General features: G+C 32.1%; 1 protein-coding gene across 1 annotated transcript; it reads right to left on the reverse strand.

The window, feature by feature from the left end:
- Positions 1 to 452: 452 nt before the first annotated feature.
- On the reverse strand, positions 453 to 18132 carry LOC111053820 (glutamate-rich WD repeat-containing protein 1). Its single transcript, XM_039428109.1, has 7 exons — positions 17886 to 18132; positions 16539 to 16691; positions 15236 to 15455; positions 13980 to 14148; positions 13303 to 13471; positions 12073 to 12252; positions 453 to 622 (listed from the first exon to the last, which is right to left on the reverse strand). The coding sequence occupies exons 1-7, from the start codon at positions 17889 to 17891 to the stop codon at positions 485 to 487; spliced, it is 1035 nt and encodes a 344-aa protein (XP_039284043.1). The 5' UTR covers positions 17892 to 18132; the 3' UTR covers positions 453 to 484.
- Between the last annotated feature and the right edge of the window lie 274 nt (positions 18133 to 18406).

An 18406-nucleotide genomic window follows, 5' to 3' on the forward strand; every position in this document is an offset into this window, starting at 1 on the left:
GATGCTTTATCGTTTCTCAGTGGAATACTTGGTTGTTGCTTAATAAAACTCATTGTAAATTTCTATTTACACTTATTTTCTAGCAATGCAACCATTGCGTAAAAATATGATAATAAAATTCCAATATAATTGAAAGTGATATTGCACAGTCTGCGCATATTGCACATTTGACTAAGTGAAGTTAATAAATAAACGGCTATAAATCTTGAGTTCGTTAATTAAAAATATAAATAAAATTTGTTGAATATGCATTGATAATGTAGAACTTCATAATTGAAAAAATACTATACTAAATGTGGATTTGACAAAAAAACTGGTTTTTCAATTGAAAATATTAAATCACCAACTTTGTGTCAAGTTATTAATACTTCATGATATAGCTATTAATAGTAGGTAGTAATAAAAACCATACGAATTTACTTAATGGTAGTAATAAATGATGAGCTAGGAAATTTTGATAAAAACCTTTAATAAAATTGCAACTTTATACACTAATGGTTCTGAAGATGTTGATTCCAGAAGCAGCCGTACTCAAGAGAACGCCTGTGAGCTGCGGGTGCCAGTGCAGCTCCTTTATGTCCTTTTGACCTTGATGGATGAAAAGCAACTGAGGTGGTACATCCTAGAAATAGAAAATACAGTTCATCAGAATTTATGGAACATTTACTTTCTTGAAAGAATTTTACAGAATAAATTTGAAAAATTTAAATCTGACATTGTGTTAATGATTTATCAACAAATAATAATATTTGAATCGAGAATAATTTATGTGTTCCATGCATGTTTCACAGATAATCATTTAAATATCAAAATTAAAATTACCAAATCTAGGCATTCAGGAGGTGCGTCCAAGTTAAATTTATCCAAGTAATGATTTATCAAGTTTTTGATTCTTTTGAAATAATTTTATAAAAGCTCTTAAAAACATAAATTATTTTTCATTTTTAAAAATCTACATTTGAGACAACTGCAAATTTAATATTGGGCAATTTGCCAAGTTTTAGTTCAGCTGAATCGGTTCTGCTGAATTCAGATTGAAACGATTATACTAAAAAATACAATTTTGAAATGGCATTGTATTCAAGAGCTCAAGAACAGTGAAAAATATTTTTATTCCCATTATTTTCTACTTACACTATCATCACCTATATTATAGGAAGAATGAATCTTAATAGTGAACTTTGAAAATTCGAATTAAAATTATACTCAGTACAGACATTTGCAAAGTAGTCCAGGCGCTGGCTTACATTGAGCATACATGAGAGAGGCAGAGAATTTGACTTCGGATTATTGTTAGGGGGTCTTTAGTATATATGAAACTCGATGTCGTCACGTCCCAGGGTGGTCGACAGCTTGGGGGGAGGGGGGTAAGTTGTAAAAAACGCGCGTTTATAAAAACGCCTGTCCTGCAGTTACTATTCATAGTATAGCTTTTAATTATTTCTCAATATTATGTACACATAACTGGCTTTCAATGTGGTCCTACACATTTTTGCGATAAACCGCATAGTTTTTCCGTAAAAAAATAAAATATCTCGAAAAATGTATTTTTTTATTATGGACTTTTTGTTATTTTTCGAATATTCAAGTAATTAGCCGACTTAGAGGAAAAGGCTCCCAATAAACGTTGTAGGCCGTTTCTTGCTGAATCCAATGATATATATAGTTTGGGGGTTACGATCATAGATGCGGCGGTGGGAGGGGGATAAGTAGCACTGTTACGCTGCGGCGCGGTCCTACCCCATGATTAATGCGCGTAATGGCCTGTCTATCGCATCGCTCCTACTAGTCTATGCATTCAAATTATGTATTTCAGGAACGCTATCTTATGTATTTTCGGTCGCTGAACACGATTTTTCAACTCTCAAGCCCTAATAATTGATAATTCTCATCATAATATACTAATTATGGTCAAAATTACAAACTTCATCTCATTATCATTATTTATGATTACATTTTAATGATAAACCATCCTGTTAGGAATCCTATATGTGTTTCTCAGTCGATAAAAAATTGATATTCCATTAAGAGAGAATAATTATTCGATTTAGTTCAATGATCACTTTGGAATTGCGAAAGTCAAGTAATGGAGTAAGTTAAACAAATAATATAGGCTACCCCTGTAATATTACATTTTTCTTCTCACATTTGAATCGAATCTTCAATTCGAGATCTATGGAACTTTATAGTAAATGTCAGAGTTATCAATAGACGGACAAATTTTTTGACGGAGAATTTATTATCGTGAATGTTTGTTGCATTGTTCCATGGTGTCACCGAGGCAGGGTTAACAAATTACTGGATAAAGGTTTATTTAAATCGAATATATGTATAAAAATTTAAAATAACATTTTTAAAATATAGTTTTATTGAGAACAGATGTAGAATGTGAATTCTAAACTTATAAGTTATAATTTTTTGATGACGTGTCTGTGGAGATCGATATTGAACAGGGCGTTGTCTTTCGTGACTGGCAACTTGTGTCTTTTTCCTGTTCGACCTTCTTCTGAAACTAATGGCTGGCTATGTTTGTGTTGTAAAGTTTTGCTCTAAATCATTTTCGTTTATTAATGTTTTAAATTGAGTTTTATATAAAATTTTGTGCTGTTTTGGTCAGATTTAGCGGTTTGTATTGTCAAGCCATTAGCCACTGTGTTTCAACTGTAAACTAGATAAGTATTTTTAGTTCGTAATAACTCTGAAATCATTAGGCTTGTAAGTTATTGTTCTTTGTATATTTCTGTGTTTTGCCAAAATTTTCATCTGAAGATTATAAGTTAATTTGCTCTGAAAACTGGATTTCTCATTCATAGGCAATAGATCCATTCACAGTTTATCAAGAATCTATTTTATTGGAGCCGACAACTTTCCTTAGGTGATAGGTGTTAAATGCTATTCCAACCGTTTAAGGAAAAATTGGTAGCACGGCAAATGTTACCCCTGTGGTGGGACCGAATTACAAAATAAATATGTCCCAAATGGTACACCATGAAATCCCTGGTTATAGAAATTATTAGTGGATAGATATCTTGATAGGTTATGAATGGTTTGTTGCTGAGTGGGAGGTCGGTTCAAGAGAGATCAAGTTTTAATGAATCAGTGCATATTACAAAATGGCATACAATATGAAAAATATTAAAATTGATGATGAGTTAATAGCTGCCTTAACACAACTGTTTGATAAGCAAGATGCTAGGTTAGACCAAATGTTTAAAAATCAAAATGCTAAGATTGATAATTTGAAACAAAATCAAAGTGCTAGGTTTGATGAGATGAAGCAAGAATTTGCTAGCATTAGACTAGAGCAGGTTAGTATAAACCTTCTATTGAAAAGTGCACATGAAACATTGAAAGATGAAGATGAAGATGAAAACAAATTGAAGCAGGATGATAGTAGTGTTAAGATACAGGATCAACTCATTCAAGTTTCTGACAATATAGGCCTAGTTACTGTTGTTGAAAAAGTCAACCATAGTGAAAGTGTAGAATTGAGTAAAGAAGTAGGTAGGGAGTTGTCTTCATTGAAAGTCAACTATCAAGAAAGTACTATTGCTACATTGAAGGTTAGGAAAACAGTAAACAAATCGAATGTTTCTATGGATCAGATTACTACATCGAAAGTTAGGAAAACAGTAAATAAAATGAATGATTACATGAGACAGGTTTCTGTGGAGGTTAGGAATAATGTGAACAAAATGAATGTTGCTTTGAGTCAAGTTGATGAGTTCAACTTTCAACTGAAAATTGAAAAGGTGTATGCTTTGCATTCTCAAGTGAATATGACTAACTTTTGTAGGCAAAACTGCTTGGTTGAAACAAATGAACCTATGAATAAAATTATGCTATTGAAGAAAACAAAACGCAAAGTCTCCATTGATGTATTGGTATTCAAAGGCTGTTTCAAGTTGCTTACTTACAAGATGATAACTGTGAATCACATGATGAAAGGGTATTCCCCAGCACACAATGATTAGGAATCCTGTGTCATGCCGGGATTCAGAATAGCAATGACCGTAAATACTACGTATGGTAAGAGTCCATAATTGTATCTTTTTTCTTTCCTGTAGCCTATTTTCTTGGCCCTTAATCTTTTCAATTTTCGATTCTTTCCTGTCTTTGTGTAATATTCAGTAAATTTCTTCTATGATGCATATCTTAACCAATCTTGTCCATAGTCATTTAAATTTGTATTTTTTCTGAAATAATATTAGAAGTTGAAATAGTAGCTTATTTTCCTAATCTTTAATTGTTGATAAAACTTAACTTTTCCAAAATCTATCCATTGTTGTGTAAATAATTGTTTGCTTGCGGTATATTTTTTCATCATGTATTACATATTTTAATCATGTCTATTTTTTTTCAGGTATTATATTAGGTAATTAGGTTTTTCAGAGCAATTATGTCCCATGTTCTCATCTTTCATTGCATATCGTGCCATAAGCCATATGTAATTAGGTTATAGTTTTCTTCTGGGCTTTTAACCCATTTTGCATTTTATTTTTTCTTTGTTGTCCAATACTTTGGATTTTTGGTAGACAAGTAGGTGTGATTCTTTTAGAGGTGTGGGCGTGAACCACATACGGCTGGACTCGATTATCTGACCTACTTGTTTGCGATATAAAAACCTTATGACTGCAACATCAAATGTTTGTAAAACCTTTTGCATACTTTTGTTTTTGTGGTCCGATACTAGAGTCTGCTATCACATTGCCTTACAGACATCTAGGAACTTTCCACCCAGTCACAATAGTCAACACATTTTTTCCTTCACCAGTTGTTTTTGTGGGAGTGATAGCTCACAATTATAACAAATTAGAGTCATACTTGGAATTTACAAAATTCCATAGTAGTATATTTTATTAAATATACTTCCTCATGAAAGTTCAGTACTGACATGTAGGATAGGCTCTAATTAATCTTTCTCTTCTTTGTATTGTTTTAGGGAATTTATTTACCCAGTTTTCTTTTTCTCTTTTTTGTATTTTTTAGGGAACTTATTTACCCAGTATTCATCTTAATCATCCTTGTATTATAATCTTGAAATGTTTATACTTATTATACAGTCTTTAAATTTTAAATTATTTTAAAAAATAATTGATTTAATTTAAAACGTTGTGTTATATTATCAATTGAAATGAGTTAAAGGCTAAAATTTTTCTAAAGTGTTTTGTAATTGATATTTTTTTTCAAATTTTAAAAAACTGTTTGTTCTATAAATTTTGATATGATTGATTATCGTTTGAAATGGATGCTGGAGTGTATGTAGAATTTTTAGTGGGGTTTGTTGATTAGAATTTTGCTGGTATGTGATTGTTTTTGAGATGGAAACCCATTATTGCCTAAAGAAGGAATAACAGAGGTTATGACTTAGAGAGGCAGTAATGAGATAATATTTTTTGTGTTGATTACTTATGTTGATTGCCATAGATGCAAAATAATGATTAATAATGTTGATTGCCATGGATGCAAAATGATGATTACTGATGAATATTGTTTGCCTTTGAAGCAAAATGTTATTGATGTTTTGAATGGTTTCTTGTTTAATGTTTGATAGTAAAGTTTTGTCATGAAATGTAGTTTGTGTTTAGAACATTGAAGAGTCGAAATAAACTATAGTATCCAGCAAACGATGATTAACAATATTAAATAATTTGCTTTTTATACAATTTTTGAACAAAATTAAAACTAAATAATTTTGAAACCCTGAATGATAAATCATAAATGTGAAATGAACATGCTATAAATGAAATGTTATATTAAATAATAATGAAATGCAAATATATTATGAAATGATTGAATAGAAGACCAAATGTCTGAAATTATTGAAATATGTATTGAAATTAAATTTTTGTTGTGTTGTTATGATGTTTGTTTTTTACAATTTTGATAATGATACAGGTGTTATGAAATTATATTTCTATTTTGAAGAATGGATTAAAATGTTGATATTTGAACAGTGAATAGATGAAAATGAATTTTTTTTAAATTTATCATTGATATGTCCATATTTCACAATTTATGTATTGCTGACTGTATAATAAGATGTTAACAAATTTCCATTTCATAGATACTTAAAATAATTTTTATGTGTATTAGATTGTATTGATAGCCTAATCAAGTTTTTCTTCTTAGTTTATAAGCATTTTAAGACAACAGGTACAGCACAGACATTAACATTGAAATAGTTATCATGTGAATCTCGAATCAGTAACAAGTGAACGCCATGAAGAGTGTTAAGAACATTTGGGTGATTTTCAAACTAGTGTGACATAACTACGCCAATATCTACGCTGCGGCCTACACCAATAAATACGCCAATGTCAACACCAATAACTACGCGAATATCTATGCCGATGCCTGCGTCAATGCCTGCGCCAATGCTGATGCCAACACCAAAATCTACGCCGATGCCTGTGCTGATGTCAATGCCTGCGCCAATGCCAATGCCTGCGCCAATGCCAATGTCAATGTCAACGCCGATGCCAAAGCCGACACCAAAGCATACGCCAATAGCAATGCCAATGCTTATTGCTGACTCTGTATCTCAAACTTCAACACTACTGCATTACCTGGAGGTAATTGCCATCCATGTTCACATTCACAACTTTGAATTCAGAAGAACAGTCACAGTATCATGAAAGAATTAATTCAAAAAATCCTCTCCTAAATTATTCCTGTATGCAGAACTCTAAACCTTGAAAGCTGAAAATATCAAAAAACCAAACCTTACCTAAATTAATCCTCACCTAAATTAATCCTGTATGCAGCGTCTATCTCTTTTCCAAAAAACGAATTACATTGTCATTTCAAGCCTGAAATGTACATTGTATAATTACAAATATGATACAAAATTTATGTGACTCTGTATTGAATTTGGAATGCAGCCGTCTACTACAAACATGAAGCAATGCTAACTGAGATGTCACCGGTATCAAGTTTGGAATGCAGCCGTCTACTACAAACATGAAGAAATGCTAACTGAGATGTCACCTGTATCGAGTTTGGTATGCAGCAGTCGACTACAAGTATCAGCCCAACACTTCGTGCATCCAGATCAGCCCAACACTTAACGTCATCACATTGGAGTCACACTTAACTGAAAATCATACTGAGTGCCTTAACGGACTGTTTTCCAAAATGTGCATCAATAAAATCAACCGCGTCAATAGTGAAAGAAATGAACATTTTTTGATTTATTGAAATTTTTATGTGAAAATTAAATGTAACAATTCATCAATTCATTTAAAAAAAAAAAAAAAAAATAATAATAATAATTTTTTTATTCAACATACTAAAATTTTTTTTATGCAATAAAAATTAAATTTTCTATCTATTAAATTTATGTGCAATTTCAAAAAACTATTCTTTACATATTAAACTTTCTGTTGAGATATTTTTCTTTAAATTATAAAGCTAAATCAAAAGTAATATTGATATTCTATATTTTGAGATATTGTTTGGAAACATATAACAAACGCTATTGATGAATTTTTATAATAATTTTCAATATTTTTGGATGACATGTATTGTTTTTTTTTTCTAGAAAAAATTGTTACTGTTCTCAAATTTAAATTTCAACAATTTTCATTAGGGTCAATGTAAATTTTTTTCTTTAAATTTTCAAACAGTAAAATTTTTTTATGTCAAGAGGGGGGTATTTGTAATATTACATTTTTCTTCTCACATTTGAATCGAATCTTCAATTCGAGATCTATGGAACTTTATAGTAAATGTCAGAGTTATCAATAGACGGACAAATTTTTTGACGGAGAATTTATTATCGTGAATGTTTGTTGCATTGTTCCATGGTGTCACCGAGGCAGGGTTAACAAATTACTGGATAAAGGTTTATTTAAATCGAATATATGTATAAAAATTTAAAATAACATTTTTAAAATATAGTTTTATTGAGAACAGATGTAGAATGTGAATTCTAAACTTATAAGTTATAATTTTTTGATGACGTGTCTGTGGAGATCGATATTGAACAGGGCGTTGTCTTTCGTGACTGGCAACTTGTGTCTTTTTCCTGTTCGACCTTCTTCTGAAACTAATGGCTGGCTATGTTTGTGTTGTAAAGTTTTGCTCTAAATCATTTTCGTTTATTAATGTTTTAAATTGAGTTTTATATAAAATTTTGTGCTGTTTTGGTCAGATTTAGCGGTTTGTATTGTCAAGCCATTAGCCACTGTGTTTCAACTGTAAACTAGATAAGTATTTTTAGTTCGTAATAACTCTGAAATCATTAGGCTTGTAAGTTATTGTTCTTTGTATATTTCTGTGTTTTGCCAAAATTTTCATCTGAAGATTATAAGTTAATTTGCTCTGAAAACTGGATTTCTCATTCATAGGCAATAGATCCATTCACAGTTTATCAAGAATCTATTTTATTGGAGCCGACAACTTTCCTTAGGTGATAGGTGTTAAATGCTATTCCAACCGTTTAAGGAAAAATTGGTAGCACGGCACCCCATATAGAGCACCGTTTAACAGAAGTAAAATATTTTCTTAATATAAATTTACAGTTGAAGCACAAATAATGCCAATTACTCCCATGTGATATGACTAAATATTTGATTACAAAGGAAATACAACTCTAAAGCTGCGTTTACACCAAAGTTATTAAGGAGATGTTAATATAACTTAATCTTTATAGATTCTATTAGATTGAACATAACTTATCATACATATGATGTATATGCAAAGTTCCGTTCAATCTAATAGAATCTATAAAGATTAAGTTATTAACATTTTGTTAATAACTTTGGTGTAAACGCAGCTTTATCAACTGATTTCTGTAACTTATATCTACGAATAGATACTTTTCATCTGGCTGAGTTTGACTGATTGTCTTGGGGTGGTACTTGAATGAAAGTGGAATGACAGATATCTTTGTTGAATTTGAAATATTTGGAGAGAATACTGTTGGAAATCTATTGAGGGGAGATCAGTATAATTAAGGTGTGAGAGCAAGCAATCAATTCAATGAAACAACTACAAGGACTCATGAACGGTTCAAATATGAGAGATTGTCAAAGTATATTTGAAAGAAGTCAGGAGCTATTTGTGGAGTTTTTTTAGAGACAAAATCAATGACTACTTGAAATTCATGACTGATTATTGTAACATAGTTTGAATTATCTTAAATTTTATTCATGTCTATAAGGAAGGACTCTGGTATTGCACATAGAAACTGTACGAGAAAAGATCCCATACTTTTTTCATTCAATCACACAAACTATGTTATAAAGTCTGTGTTATATCTAGAGAATATAAAAAAATACCCATAGAAGTAGGAAATAATTTCCAATAAGGACACATTAACTCTATACAGTCAATACATTGACTCTCTGTCAAATGAAACCTTGAAAATTTAATAAATGTGACAACCGATCATGCTTTGGAGCAAACCCTCACTCGATCATCCAAAACTGAGTGATTGGAATAGATAGTTCTTCAAAGGCTTTCCTAAAATGGCTGCTACTATATAAATAAATCTTCCATCAAAGATATTCTGTTCAAGTATGTTGACATCATTAAGGATATCACTGGAGATTGTGAAGAAAGTCATCTAATGAAGTAAAACAAGAATAATGAGAGATGAGAATGATTTCCAGAAGCATAATCTTCTCAAGAGAACATAACATTTTTCTTCAAGACTCTGATGAACAACAGAATCTGCATAATGTTATCAATGGTCTGGAAGCAAGTGAAGAAGTGTGTGATTCTCTTTTGAACGTATAGAAAGAAATAGTTATTCGGTCTCCAACGATTTTTATCTGAACATAGTTGTGGCAAATTGAAAAAGTGTATTCTCACTTATAAAATGAAACAGAGTTCTTTCATTCTCCACAATGCAATCAAACAAAAATCCTAGTCTTAGTTAATTCTAGAACAAAAAGATCTGATCTCTGTATTTTTACTAGGTAGCTGTTTAAAGATAATTCAGCATTGAAGTTTTAGTGCAGCATGCATTTCTACAATAACCGCAATCTCTGTCAACATCTGATGGATATTTGAAAAAAAAACTCTTAATCTCACTTGGCCCATGAAATTGTAAGTGAAACTAGTTGTGGATTTGATTAAATCCCTAAATATCGTTGACAAATTCGCATAATGATGACATGGCTCTCCTGAATTCAACTCCTCTACTTCACTTTTCAAAACTTCAATACGCTGCAAGATTATGGAAACTTTGTGATGAGAAGAGTTATGAAAATTCTCAATAAATATGGAGTGATACAGGTGGACATAGCTTTTCATGTCTATGGTCTAAAATCAAACAAAGGTAGTGAATATATTAGAAGCAGCAGAGTAAAAGAATCACTCCAACAATATGCTCTCCAACCCATCGAGACTTGATTTCTAAATCTGTGGCAGAGATTCATTAATGTGACATGCAAGAATCTATAAAGGAATAATCCATACGTTAGCTACGTACAGGAATACATACATTCATTCATTCATTTGTGGATAAAATTACAAATCATATAAATATGTTTGGGAAAGAATAACAGGCATGGCCCAAAACTATTCGAATCCCAAATTTTGATACTGAATAACTTATTACTATTTCAAGACAGTCTGAACGGGAATACCATAATGGATGAATCAATCAAAAGTTAGTGAAATATCATTATAATAATACTTTTAGAAATAATATGAATGAATATTTAAATTTTCATTTCATTTTGATTTGACACATATCTATTATTATATTGGATATAATTTCTCAAAAGTTCACGACAAACTGGAGATTCACGAAAGATTAACCTTTTCATACTAAACATAATCATTATGATAATGAATGAATGATGGATTCCATTTCCACCATGAAGAACTAAGAAATTCCAAAAATATTTCTTGGAAATTAACTGACCACTATATCAAGTAAGCGTGGCCAGTGTGCAGTTAATAATATAATTTAGCCTGCAGCGCATCACAATAAATTAATTTGAGATAAAAACAATAGAACATAAACATATATAAATATTATCTTTATTCTATCCTAATATATATCTTGAAATCCAAGTTTAGTTTATTTCAAACAGTCATTTCTTAGTTTCCTTGCAGAAAGAGATGAAGTTTGTAATTTTGGCCATAATTCGTATATTATGATGAGAATTATAAATTATTAAGGCTTGAGAGTTCAAAAAACGTGTTCAGCGACCGAAAATAAATAAGATAGCGTTCCTGGAATACATAATTTGAATGCATAGACTAGTAGGAGCGATGCGATAGACAGGCAAAATTCATGGGGTAGGACCGCGCCGCAGCGTAACAGTGCTACTTATCCCCCTCCCACCGCCGCATCTATGATCGTAACCCCCAAACTATATATATCATTGGATTCAGCAAGAAACGGCCTACAACGTTTATTGGGAGCCTTTTTCTCTAAGTCGGCTAATTACTTGTATATTCGAGAAATAACAAAAAGTCCATAATAAAAAAATACATTTTTCGAGATATTTTATTTTTTTACGGAAAAACTATGTGGTTTATCGCAAAAATGTATAGGACCACATTGAAAGCCAGTTATGTGTATATAATATTGAGAAAAAAATTAAAAGCTGTACTATGAATAGTAACTGCAGGACAGGCGATTTTATAAACGCGCGTTTTTTACAACTTACCCCCCTCCCCCCCAAGCTGTCGACCACCCTGGGACGTGACGACATCGAGTTTCATATACACTAAAGACCCCCTAACAATAATCCGAAGTCAAATTCTCTGCCTCTCTCATGTATGCTCAATGTAAGCCAGCGCCTGGACTAAAGAAAATGAATGAGAAATTGGTATTAATAAGATGGAAGGTGATTATTTAATTGAAGGGAATGTTCAATTCAATTTGTAATTTATTTCAATTTTTGCTCATCTTTGAATTAATAGGCTAATTCAACTCAAATAGAATGTATTTTGATAAAAAAAAAAAGTTTTCAAGTTGCATTTGATCGATTTCACGGCCTCTGACATGACTTAACGACTGCTTTTAGACATGTATAAATGATCTAAATCCATTTTCAACACTTCTATTATAAAAAGATAATACTGTAGTTTGTATTGGGAACTGACCAGGACTTCTTCGTCGTCGCCTTGTTGGTCGTTGGCGGCATCGCGCTCTGCCTCGAGGTCCCAGATGGCGATCTGGTGGTCCTCCCCTCCCGACGCGAACACCGACGAGTCGCTCGGATGCCACTCCACCGTCGAAACCGCAGCCTGGTGGTGCTTCAGTTTCGCTACCGATTTTCCTTTCTAATCAACAAATATCAAAATTAATTCAGTTTACTATGAATCAAACAATACAGATTATGAAATACTGAGATAAATCCTTTACTATAGAATTAATCTACATCATATTGAATCCTTAAGCTTCAAACCCATGAATTTCATATTAGAAATGGAAGGCTTTGAATAATTCTATATAGAAATTGTGTTGATAATAAGACAAGTATAACGCATAAAGAGGAAAAATTTATTTGCATTTTGTATTTGAGATGTTATGTTTCTAATTTGTTTACAGAAATTGGAGCAGTATTTATGAAATATTTTTGAGACGTTGTTGGCAAGCACGCTATGGTGAGCCAATCCGAACTATTCTGAACCAGCAGCTGATTTGATTGTTATAAGTTCACATTTCTGGTTACAGTAAAACCTTGCTTATCCAGGCAATCGCTTGATTAAACACGGCCTCATCTCTTCACCTAATTCTTCTTTTTTCTATTTCTCTCCTTAACATTTTATTATGTATGTTTTTTATGTAAATGAAGAAATTCATCTGATAATCCGTCCTTTCTGGTGTTCCAATCATACCTCGTAGGGGACGAGTTATCAAGTTTCTACTGTACTAGACAACCGAAACCTGTTTGACGATGCACGCTTAAAAATCTACTATAGATTAATAGTCTTGAGAACGAATTGAGAATTACGATAACCAAAGAGTATTAATGTGTGTATTTCACCTAAATCACAATTATTTGCCTTCAGAAGACTCAAACGAATATGAAGCAAACTATACTCATGTAGTTTTTTTCAATTTATTTAATGTCACAAAATAAATGCATTTCAAATAAAAATAACTAATATTTTTTCTATACATGTGCAAAATGCATGTGCGCAGGAAAGAGTTCCTATCTGAATAGTTCATAAGTTTAGTTCACATGATGACCAACATGACATTAATGTGAAAGCAAAAATTGAATTATGAATAAGATTGAGATGAGAGATGGATAAATAAAGTGTAATAATATGTAAAATAAATACAATTTTTAAAAATGTGAAACTCTAAATAGCATGTCTAAATACCTGGAACATTCTCAAATCCCAGACATGTAGTAGACCATCATCTCCACCGGAAACAATGAACGGTTCTTTCTTGTTCCAACTAATAACATTGACATCGCTTTCGTGGGCATCTTCAACAGTCAATTTACACGCTTGAGTTGGACTTTCTCGAACATCCCAGATTCTGATACTGCAATAAATTTCATAAAAACCAATGATAATTGATCAAATCACTAGTAAATAGATTCGTCTATTCGTCACTGTGATTGATTCATTGAGAAATTGGATAGTCTATTTACTGAGAGTACCAAAATTAAGAACGGTGACCATGAATCCATAATTAAAAACAGCCATTTATCACATAGGAAAACCAATCAAGCTTCAACAGAACATTGGCTAGTTATTGAAAAGCAAGTGGACATTGACTCAAGATTCAATCTCAGTTATTCATTAATAATTTAACTGTGTACAAAATGTACAAAAGCCTCTGCCCCTGTCATTGGAACTAAAATGGAGTGAGTCATTTTTTTAATCGTGAAGCATAAACCTACTTTAACCAATTTCGATCATCACATTAATTTCTTTCAGGAATAGATTTAATATTTATTAAATGATTCGAGCTGAAAAATACAATATTCCGAATAAGAAAAACAAGTAAGAAGATCATAAGGGAAATGAATATGGATAATGTAACTTGCCTTTTATCGACAGAGCATGAAGCCAGCACATTTGATTCATTGGGCGACCATTGCAAATCCTCGACTGATTTGGAGTGGCCGACCAGGGGTCTCTGATCCACCGTCCAGCTGCCTTCGTTCGGCTTCCAAACATGGATGTTGCGTCGGCAGTCACCGGTGGCTAGCACCCCTGCAAAGCAATCGTTTTTCCAAACGTTTCAAGATAAATAATCAGGCAATTTCAACAAAAACATGTTCCGGTAACAGATTCAAATGAATCATGAAAACATTCATTAGTCATTCCTCCACACAAACTTCACAACCGATATGCAATCAATAATGTTTGTTTTTTAAAAACATGTTCAAATGTAGCTATATTTATCATTGAGGAGAAATGTGTAATTTGTAATATGTAGGAATCATAGAGATTCATGGAGCAAGGTGTTACTTTTACTGGAATGTCTGTACAATTCAATAATCTGATTTGAAAAATTACAAATTATTATTGGGGCAGAATAACAGACTAAGCACAAAAATGTTCTATCAAATTTTGATACGTAGTAAACTTCCAAACAATAAGTTACTTTCAACAATTTAAGTGCAAATGTCAGGAAAAATCATAAGAACTGAACATTTTCAATGTAGTATGATCAGAAACCGGTCTGAAATAGGATATTGTTTGGAAAGATAATATTGGATTGAAATTTATAGATAAATTGAGAGTTCGCTATACCAAATGCATACCGGTACCTAGTTTGTAATTTCCAAGTCGAAAGTTAACAGTTTGCACAGAATTGTACAGTTGCAGCTTAATCAATAATTTTATTCAATTCAACACAATATATATAAAATAAATTAAAATCAAAAATAAATTTCTAATGAAATACAGAAACAGGCTTCATGGTGGGGTGTGCTGAAAAGAAAGAAAGGCGGAAAAATACCTAGCCAACTATTGTTTCCCATGTAATAGGCTAGGCAGGTAGAGGGTATAAAAGTAATGAGGGAAGGGTGGAGAGGAGCGGCAAAGGGAAGAATCGGAGAAGAAGGTAGGAAAAAAGAGAAAAAATAACTTTAACTTAGATAATATATAAATGTAATAATAATAATAATAATATGTAATATAAAACAATATTAGCCTACATTCTGATGATTTTTTCATCAAGATAGCAAAATCAGTTTAACAACTGACTGGCATAATTTGCAACAATGAAAGCAGCACAATATTTATTAATATGTTAAAAAAATGAGTTGGGATGGATGAAGTGCAATCGGCCTACCTGAAGCAGCTGATGACCAATCAATGGCGAACCCTTCGGTCTGATGACCGGTGAAAACGAACAGCGGCTTCACTTCTTCCCTCTTATTGATCATATTCTTGCATGAGTTAGGCAAAGCTGGACTGTCCACAGTTTGCAGATGCGGCTTCAGATCCAATATTGAAACTTTTCCCATTTCTGACCACACCGCACACATTACTGTACTGTTATGAACTTTACTCTGAAAAAATACGAATTATTTTATTTGATTAAAGTTCATAATAGATCAATTTTTTAGAATAAATGTTTCAATATATTTTTAGCAACAGTTGAAAAAATCGAAAAATACTGTTTGTATGAAATAAGTTCAGATCTGCCCTCTATCCGAGGAAACAACAGCGTTGCCAAATTGTGTAAAATTGCTACTTTCTCAAGTTTCCAATATTACACTACAGAATTATATGTAGAATATCATCCCGATATTCCAGGAGTGCTAAAAGTTTCAGGGTTGAAGGATTAAGAGGAAATTCTTGTGAAATTCGAATTCCTCGTTATTTTTACCATAAGAGTCAGTCATAACCTCAATTGAAAAAAGTAGTTGACCATCTTTGAAACTGGATTCCTCATTATTTCCTCTGTTTTAGTTATAAATTTCCATAATCGAATATTTTGGTAGTTTATTATATTATTCATAGCCAAGTTATTCATTTCCAGTTATCAGTGATAATTCAGTGAAATATTTTTATTGAATTTGGTTTTCAACTTATCTAAATTCTAAATTCCTAGTTTATATATATTACCATTTAAAAGTACCTAGCCTATAAACAGTATAAACTCAACCTCCCCCATTAAAACATAATAAATTGAGCATAATCTTTTAGGTTATTTAGACAAATTGAAATCTACCCAATCTGAGATCCTCCTCATCCTGTTGTGGTCGACGACGGCATTTACGCACAAACGAAAAACCAGCTTTACTCTAATGACAGAAAAGGCTTACAACATCAATGCTAATCAGGTGCTCACTTCATAACGCGAATCTCACTATATAGTTCTGCCTTGAAAAATATAATAGTGAACTCTTGTTCTATTATTGTAATGAAAATATCAATCCAGGTGCCCTTTTTATTACATTTAAATAGCATCCCTACAACCGACAACAAATCAAATATGAACCCTTGTTGTATGAGCCCTTCTCTATTATTTGCCATATCCATCAGGCTTGTTAGTGTATCTTGTAGAGGTTAAGACACATTTCAATCTCTAGTTGAAGATGTAGAATGAAATTTTACATAGATTTATTGGTTCTGAAAGAGCTACTTACTCTTATCCTATTCACACATCCATGGTGTCTCAACTGAAGGAAGTCCATCACTGGTCTCTTTGCTATTTCTTCTTCAGTTTCCTCCTCACTGTCATCACTATCTTCATCATCACTGTTCAACTTGAGTTTCTGCGTTTGATGCATATTTGAAAACTGAAAAATCATAGAATAACTTTATAAAAGTAGAATAACCCAAGATATTCAAAGTAAAATATTCTAAAGACATTGATGATGAGAATATGATAGCAAAAGGTGTTTTAGAATAGAATTGTTTAGAAACTAGAATCTTGTACTTTCAGTAAACAAAACAGAAAGAAATAATATGAATGAGTGATTGAGGATAAGAGGCTAAGCAATTACAAATATGGTAAGTTATAGGGAAAAATGGAAAAGTTTGATATTCTAAGGGCGTTTATAATAAATATTATTGTTTCAAGATCTTACCCAAAAGATATGAGCTATAATATTATATTTGTGAATATTCCAAAAATACTAACTGAAGTTAATTCACTAAATTTATAATTAGCATCTGAAAATTTTTTTAATGATACGATAAATTGGGTTTCAATATACACCGTGTCCCACGAAGAGGTTTACACGTTTAATTTTACATTACGTGCCCACTCATGCACCGAACTTTTTCAAATTTACACAGTTTACAAAGTAGGTTCCTAAAATATTCTTTAAAAATTTTACAAATTCATTAAAATTTTCAATATGCTGCCATTTCGTTTCTACAAAGTTAAGTTAGTTGAAATTTTCCCAGAATATGTTTAGAACTTACTTTGTAAACTGTGTAAAATTAAAAAAAGTTCAGTGCATGAATGGGCATGTAATATAAAATTAAACGTGTAAACCTCTTCGTGGGACACGGTGTATATATTTGTAAGGAACTTTATTTTTATTCTATTCTTTGTGGATGATGCCCACATGAGCGTTTAGCTTGTGCGTGGGTAATGGAAAGTGCGTGAGTGATTTGATGAAATGATCAAATATGTCCATGCCTACCAGTAGTATTCGAACCCACGATCAGTTAGAGCTATCAGACTGAAGGGTGCTACGCCTTAGTCAGCTAACCTGGCGGGCTATAGAACTGTAAACTTTGGGAGTAAGTAAAACACAAGTACCTATCTTTTAACGGTATCTTTACTTTATGGTACAACTCATACCCACGCCCAGGTTCTATATTTATGAAAGATGCAAGTATCAGATTGTGTTCCTATTTTTAAAATATAGATTGTTTTCCTTTAAAAAAAAACTATAAATCTACATTTATGAAGTTTATGTTTGAACACTGAATTTTCATGTTTAAATTTTGTTTGTATAGTTGTTATTGAGCAGTGTTACCTTCATGACAATGACACTATTTTTGTTGGCTGATTCTGCTTGTGTACCTGACACAAGATACGTTGTTAACGGATACGAGTCTCGGTTATCTCCCAGATCATCTCGCACTACGTCAAAACTCAGACAAGGAGGTCCTGAAAGAGGAAAATACAGTTGAAAAACGTATAGAAATTATTTACTAAGTTGGTTTGGACCTACTTTGAGGCACAATCACTTTGACTGTAGTAGACACGTAGATGAACGATAACAGAGAAATATGCATAGTCCTACAGTAAAAGACTGCAGCCGTTGATACAGCGCAGCTAGAGTCGTTGTTTATGACGCATCCACACCATTGTCCAATGCGTACAAACGACGACGAGCGCCAGAGTGTACATCTACATTATAATGGCAGTATTTGATCGACATTGGTGTTGCGTTCTTTGTCCATCATTTGAAAAGCGGATAACGCTATCCTATTCTAGCTCTGCAACGTTGCCACATTGTTTTTAAACAATGTATAAATATAATTGATTAGGTAT

This window comes from Nilaparvata lugens, chromosome 5, assembly GCF_014356525.2.
Source record: "Nilaparvata lugens isolate BPH chromosome 5, ASM1435652v1, whole genome shotgun sequence".
Lineage (NCBI taxonomy): Eukaryota > Metazoa > Arthropoda > Insecta > Hemiptera > Delphacidae > Nilaparvata > Nilaparvata lugens.

Coding starts and splice junctions, on each gene's coding strand:
- LOC111053820 (XM_039428109.1), bottom strand. Junction 14,149..15,235: donor TTGGTCATCAGCTGCTTCAG/GTAGGCCGATTG, acceptor ATTGCTTTGCAG/GGGTGCTAGCCACCGGTGAC. Junction 623..12,072: donor GCGACGACGAAGAAGTCCTG/GTCAGTTCCCAA, acceptor TTCTATTTCTAG/GATGTACCACCTCAGTTGCT.